The sequence below is a fragment of the Lactuca sativa genome, chromosome 5 (assembly GCF_002870075.4).
Source record: "Lactuca sativa cultivar Salinas chromosome 5, Lsat_Salinas_v11, whole genome shotgun sequence".
NCBI lineage: Eukaryota > Viridiplantae > Streptophyta > Magnoliopsida > Asterales > Asteraceae > Lactuca > Lactuca sativa.
Window position 1 is genome coordinate 124,434,761 of NC_056627.2, and position 7,545 is coordinate 124,442,305.

At 32.7% G+C, this 7,545-nt stretch overlaps 1 protein-coding gene across 2 annotated transcripts; it reads left to right on the forward strand.

Moving 5' to 3' along the window:
* Window positions 1-2,019: 2,019 nt before the first annotated feature.
* Window positions 2,020-7,545, forward strand: LOC111881468 (uncharacterized). 2 transcript variants are annotated; one of them, XM_023877857.3, is made up of 13 exons: window positions 2,020-2,263; window positions 2,958-2,997; window positions 3,435-3,483; window positions 3,578-3,626; window positions 3,752-3,822; window positions 3,905-3,963; window positions 4,108-4,212; window positions 4,695-4,752; window positions 5,060-5,196; window positions 5,354-5,410; window positions 5,559-5,656; window positions 5,793-5,992; window positions 7,210-7,545. In XM_023877857.3, the coding sequence occupies exons 2-13, from the start codon at window positions 2,986-2,988 to the stop codon at window positions 7,284-7,286; spliced, it is 972 nt and encodes a 323-aa protein (XP_023733625.1). In that variant the 5' UTR covers window positions 2,020-2,263; window positions 2,958-2,985; the 3' UTR covers window positions 7,287-7,545. The 2 variants fall into 2 exon arrangements, with proteins under 2 accessions (XP_023733625.1, XP_023733627.1); XM_023877859.3 differs by having other exon boundaries at window positions 2,020-2,259.

Consider the following 7,545-nt stretch of genomic DNA (forward strand, 5'->3'; position numbering starts at 1 on the left):
TTTCCAATTTGTTTAATCAAAAGTAGAAGCATGGGAGAAAGCATGGGGGACAAGGTTGTTTAAAGGTCTTAATGGTTATAGACCTTTAGATCAAGTGCATGCTTTAAATAGCTAAAGTCTTGTATTTTTGGCTTGTTGGTTCCTTCATATTGTCGAGAGCATCTTCCCTCTCCTCTTATCTTCTCTTGCTTTGAGCACTTGAAGATTTGATGCATGCATTTTGCTCTCTTTGACTTGGGTTTGGTTCAAAGCTTAAGAGTTTTATACAAAGAACTAGAATTCTACATCAAGTTGAGTCATTATTGGTGTCTCAAAGGTTCCATCTTCTTCATCAACTTCCAAGCCTCCGAAGAGGATCTAAAGAACAAAAAAGGTTGTTATTTCTTCATCCTTTCTATGGCTGGTATTTTATATTTCTATAACTTGCAAGGAGATCCTTAGTGAGTATAAAATGTTTTGTTATCTTCAAATTTTTAAGTATTCCATTGCCATATTTTTAAAGTTTATGAAACTATTTTGAACTAAAAGCCAACAATGCGTGCTGCAATGCACATGCGCGTGACGTATTTTCGATTTTCAAAATTGCATAACTTCTTCATACAGACTCCATTTTGACGTACTTTATATCCACATGTAGCTATCGACGAGGTCTACAACTTTCATTTAGACTCTATTGACTAGTTTTGACTTTATTTGTTTCACACAAGCTTACCCCACATGTACCCTACCCCTTATCGTTTCTATACCAATTCAGATGGAAAATTCACACACATGAAGCCAATCAACAACCAACTAATTAAAGAAATCAATTCAAAGAAGGACAAGAAAAGAGCTTGAAGAAAATTGAGCTTACCTGATGAAGAGGATGGTGTAGTGACGATGACAATGAAGGAAACTGATGGAATGTTGGAGGAAGCCGAGGATGTTAAAGGTTGAACCAATAACGAATACATCTGCTCCATCATCCCTCCTCCATCGCCATGATGAAGCATTCCACCATTTCCCTTCTTTCCCCTACCATTTTTAGAAACCCACATCTGTAAGTTTTTCTTTGAATTTGAATCTCCATTTAGATTGAGATTTACACATGTGTGACTTTTTCGTCAAGAATTTTTGGGTTTTACATCATCGATTTTAATGTTCTTGATTTTTTATTTATCAATTTTTATCATTATGTATGTATGTAGGTTCATGGTGGCGTGTGTATGTATGTGGTGAAGAAGATGAAGAGTGCAACTAAGGTTATAATGAATTTCGAAGGTCACAGGCAAGAGACCAAAAATTACAGGAAAAGTGAAGAGCGATCAATATCCAGACACGGTTCTTCTTTAGAACGATGCGAGAGCAGCAACTTAAGATAATATATATAATTAGAAAAATGAAAAAAATAAATAAATGAGGGACATTACAGTCATTTTAATTTATCGAAAGATCAAAATTTTTTGAACGACAACAATTATTATTACAACAAAACTAGCAAGATGCTAGAACATTACAAAATACAAGATATAAAATTAAGAGGACAACACCAATCTATCCGATCTAAGGACTTCAAACAAAACTTATGTTTTAACCATTTGAAGGAAATTAAATGTATATCATCTGCAGTCTTCATTAGGTATCCACAAACATTTTTGAACAATATGTCATTTTTTTCTTCCAAATGGCCCAAAAGAAGTAATAACTAAAAGCACCCCTTAACTTAAGTTCTTTTTTGCTCCGCTTCAAATTCGCCAACATAGTCCGTAGATTATATCTGTTTTTAGGAGAGAAAGGAAACAACCCAGATCATTTTTGCAACCAATTCCAGAAGCAACCGTGAAGTAACAATAAAAAAATAGATGATCAACACATTCATCTGAACTAGCACAAAAGAGGCAAATGATCGAGTTTAAGTTACTTGTTGCTTACAATCTTACAAAAAACCAAATACGCATCAAAACTAGGTCAAAATGTCTGTCAATCCAAAAAAATAAAAGTTTAGTTAAAAAAAAAGAAAATACAAAAAGTCCTTTTTTCTTTTTTTTTTTTCTTGAGTTTATTATAAAAAAACTCTGAACCGGTTTTGCCCTGCTCTTTCTTCTTCACAATCGTCGCTTCTTGCTCCCTCCTACTGAGACTCCGATTGCAACCCTCCGCCATTCCCTCCGGTCATCCACTCCAGACACCGTCTCCGCCATCTTCGCCGCAACGTCGCCACCGTTTCCGTCTTCGCCTCCGGCTGCTTCGCCCGTGCCGCCTTCGTCTCCGGCATCTTCTGTAGGTAACGTTTCCTTTTTCTCGTGTAATGTAATTCGAGTTTAATGCTTGAAAATCGAGTACGATTCTCCTGAAATTCGAGTATCAGAGAATGGTTTGCTTTTTTCTGAAAATCAGAGTTGCTTTCCTTTTTTTTTTTTTCCCTGAAATCAGAGCATCTTTTGAATTTGTATGTATGTCGAAGAGATTATTTTGTGCCAAAAAAAGATTGTATCTTGGACAGTGGTTGTTTTGTTCAACTTCATGATCATGATATTAAGGGTAAAGAAGGTTTAGTTGAAGACATATGTACTAGTTTGTGAAAGTAATCTCAATTTTAGGTGAAAATGGAACACATATGTAGATCAGAACACATATGTACTAGTTTGAGAGCAATAACGAAACACATTTATTATTTTTGATGTTGTTTTGGTTAATATTGGTGTTGTTTTTATGAGTTTTGATGCTATTTTGTTCTGCTAAAGTTCAGTTTGAAAGAAAGCATATTAGCAAGGGCCACTAAGATTTACATATGAGATAAATATTTTTTTATTGCATATGATACTATATTACTATTCTCTATTTCTCCTTGACTATACCAGGAGCTCTGGGATGTTCATTACTTTTTTTTTTTTTTTTTTTTTTTTTTTTAAACTGCAATTGGATTATTAAGCTAGATTTTTTCAGGCATGCTTATTAAATCTTTTTCTTGCTTGTAGCAAAGTCACTGTTGTGGATTCGCCAAAAATGGGAGAAGTGGTAATCATTTGAATTCTTCTATTTCGTTATCTATTAATTAATTGTTTTCCTGTGTTTTGCATCCTCTATTTGCTTTTGATGATTTCGACATTAACAAAATTCGGTTTCATTTGTAAACTAAATGGGAATTGTGTCTGATTACAAGATTGATTTATCAGAAAATCTTAATAAGTCACTCTACTTTTCAGTTCAACAATTCACACTGTTGGATTAGTAATACTTTTTAACATGGAACATGTACACGTCTGAAGGTACAACTACAACTGGAAGTTTTAGTAGAAGAAATTATTTGACATGATTTGATAGGTTCTATTTGGAGAAAATGATTTGCATATTTTTATAAATGTTTTGTTTCTTCTAATATTGTAGTCATATCTCTTTTCTGAATCTCACTCTTACTTATTATTTGGGTGGTTATATTCTGTTTTGTATAACAGACCTTTATGCAGGAGGATGATAATCATTTAGAGGCTACAAGGGCCAGATGTAAATACTAAATCTTAATACTTTTTGTGTTTATAATTATATCAAGTTACTATTATTTGTAAAATTTAAGAATTACATTTGTTTTGTTTCACAGTTTCAAGTGTGCTCAAAAGGCATGGGGAACTAACTGAGCGCCTTTCAAGGTACCAACTCTTAAAATTTCAGAATATTACATACTTAAAATAGCAATTATAGTAACTTTTAATTACTTCTGAATTTGTTGATGATATGTTTTTTTTTTTTTTCATTTGAATCTCAATTTTAATAGAGACTCTGATAAAATGGTTTTTGAGCGTCTACAAAAGGAATTTGAAGCTGCACGTGCTTCCCAAACTCAAGGCTGGTTTATTTACAGTATTAGTTTTCTTCTTTTATCATCACAAATTTAAATATTCTAAGATTATTTATCTTTATTGCACAGAAGTTTGTTTGGATACAGAACAGTGGAATGATGGTTTATTGGCAACAATAAGGGAACGGGTCTGGGTTCTTTTTTTTTCTTGCATGATCTTTTCTAAAATGAATGGAATGGAATGCAATTCCTTTCCGACTTGGAAGGAATGGAGAATTCCGGTTGCTCCTTAGATATTCTGATTGTTATATGTAATGGCATGGTTGTATCAGGTTCATATGGAGGCTGAAAGAAAAGCAATGCAGTTGCCTCTGGATTCAAGCATGCTGCCAATCTCTATGTTTAATGACAAAATTACATATAAAGTTGGAACCAAGGTATTAAATGCATAAAATTATCTTGTGTTGAAAGCTGCTACACTTATTTATTCATTAGTGTTAAATGCAAGAAATACCAATCTACTTGCTTTTACATGTTTATTACATCATTGTACTTTGAAAGATCTACCAAATTATAGCAATGCCATGCGAATATAAAGCAAGTTTTGCAGCTGTAATTGGGTAAAAATTTTCAAGCAGTGAATGGGAAATGCTTTTTTGCTTTTGAATATTTTAACTTTATGCAAATAAATTAGTAAAGTCTTATGTAATAATTAGAAGACTTGGTTTTGATAGAAACATTTACCCCAAGAAGCATCTGGAAGCCACTCTAAATGCTTGTTATAATAGTGCAAAACTAACCTTAATATCTTTAAAGTTATGCTGTTGAAGTGTACTATGAATTTGAGTTGAAAAAAAACTGATAAGCAACATTTTTTTTTTTTTTTTCATATGTGAACAACAATTTTTTGTTTGAACAGGTGATATGTTGTTTGGAAGGAGCACGCATTGGCATACAATATGAAACATCTTTTGCTGGTGAGTCGCATACTTCCTGTTCTTTTTTTTTTTTTAAAATTTTTTTATTTATTTATTTTTTTAATCTGTTGTTGCTTCATTGTTTGTGTTTCTAAATGATTTAAAATGGTAATTGGTATTATTTTTGATCATTGGATTTGAATTGAGACTGATGTCAATTGAACAAATGTTGTAATTTTTTGTCACACTTAGGAATATGGAACAAGGTCAGTCTTTTATTTGTGCAAAAGACATGGATGCCCTTCTCATCTCGTGCATTTAAAAAATAAAATAAAATGAAAGTGAAATTAGGTTGGTATTTTTGTAGGGGAGGCGCGTGAGCTGTATCATTGTGTTCTGGAAAGCAAATCATTTCTTGAGAAGATGACTGTTCTCCAACACACAGTTCCTTTCTTTTTACCAATACGTGAAGTAGAAAACGATCTTTTATCCTCAAATGCAATGGTAATATTGTTTTTATTTTTATTTTGAATAATATATATATATATATATATATATATATATATATATATATATATATATATATATATATATATATATATATATATATATATATATTTTAATCTTGATACATGACTCTACCATTCTTTGCTTTTTACAGAAATTTATAGATCACATTGGAGACCTATTGCAAGCATATGTCGATAGACGAGAACAGGTAGTTGATAATTTACCACTAAAATCTTCAAAATAGCAATCAGCAAAAACATTTACTTGTCCAAGTTAGAATCCATGAAAGCATGCAGCAAATATCAGTGAGCATTTCGGATTCAAAATGACTAAAATGCCCTTGGTTGTTATTGTAGGTTCGCCTCATAAAGGACTTGTATGGTAACCAGATTGGACAACTTTATCACAGTCTTCCCTACCATATGATTGAATTCGTTGTCGATGATTTTGATTGGTCAGTACTTATTTTTATAACTTATTTATATTTAAAAGTTTCTGTCTATCATAAATTTCTGTAATTAATGTTTTTTATTTTTTTTCAATGAGGGTATTTTGGTCTTTTAACAAGTGTGGAACTTTATATGTTGCAGCAAGGTAACAGTGAGTCTTAGGTATGCAGATCTGTTGTCTATACTTCCAACTGGTATCAGTGTGGTGGCATGGCCTATGAACCAATCAAAGAAGTCCCCAACCGGGGGCAAAAAGGGAAATTTGCTTCATGGAAGTAACAAGAGTCCAATTCGATTATCCTATGCAGAAGATGCACTTCGCACCCTTAGTCTGCCAGAAGGTTATACATAAAAATATTCACTCTTAGTTAACCAATGTTTTAAGTAAGTTGCAAAAATGGTCCCTCTGCTTTCTGACTTTTACCATGTGTCCAAAATTGAAACCTTTCCTTATTTCAAGGTTTCCTATTGATTTTGGTCCCTAAAACAAACCTTTAAATAAAAGAGTAAATTACACGAATGGTCCCTATGGTTTGGGGTAATTTGTGCGCTTGGTCCCTAATTTATTTTTTTAACTCGGAAAGTCCCTATTGTTTGTTTTTGTTACGCGCTTGGTCCCTACTTTTTGTTTTTGTTATGCGATTGGTCCCTATCTTACCTAAAAAAACTATTATTTAAATAGGAAAAAATGGTAGGATAGGTAAGGTAAGGTAATGGGGGTTGGGGTGTATTTATTTAAATATTTTAAAAAATCAAGGGCAAAATAGTTTTTTTAGGTAAGACAGGGACCAAACGTGTAACAAAAACAAACAGTAGGAACCTTCTGAGTTAAAAAATAAATTAGGGACCAAACGCACAAATTACCCTAAACCATAGGGACCATTTGTGTAATTTACTCTAAATAAAAACTAGAGTAAATTACACGAATGGTCCCTATGGTTTAGGGTAATTTGCGCGTTTGGTCCCTAACTTATTTTTTAACTCGGAAGGTCCCTACTGTTTGTTTTTGTTACACGCTTGGTCCCTGTCTTACCTAAAAAAACTATTTTTCCTTTAATTTTTAAAATATTTAAATAAACACACCCCAACCCCAACCCCCCTCACCTTACCCTACCTATCCCACTATTTTTTCCTATTTAAATAATAGTCCTTTTAAGTAAGACGTAGACCAATCGCGTAACAAAAACAAACAGTAGGGACAAAGCGCGTAACAAAAACAAATAGTAGACACTTTCTGAGTTAAAAAAATAAGTTAGGGACCAAGCACGCAAATTACCCCAAACCATAGGGACCATTCGCGTAATTTACTCTAAAAACTAAAATCAATATGAAAACTTAAAATAAGGACCAAAATCGATATGGACAACAATTGAAAAAGATTTATACCTTGCGGCTAAAATCAGAAAGCACAGGAACCATTTTTGTAACTTTTTTTATGATTGTTATAAAACCTCATTTAGAGGTCTTCAATTGACAAAAAAAAAAAAAAAGAATTAGTTGTAAATGGTGGTTGTGACATGTGAGTGAGGTTACTGATGTTGTTCTGTTACTGAATTAGCATATGCGGAGATCGTCCTAAATCTTCCGGAAGCTCTTGAGCAAAATGTTGAACCCAAGGATCCTGTATCTACCTAATGAAACGCGTCTCAAGTTTAAAGCTGTACAAAGTTTGTCAAACTCAAACGAATGTGGTAGTTGTGTAAAGTTGATGTTCATTGATTTTTGTTTCCTTTTTAACTTCTCTTTTTAGGCCCCTGTTTTTTATTTCACTTTAATATTTTTTGTATGTTGTGCACTTTACTATTTTTACTAAAACAGGCAACGTATTCTAATTACCTACACTAGTAACTGTTGTAATGCAATCGATATTAAATACTCAAGCTTTTGAACTGGA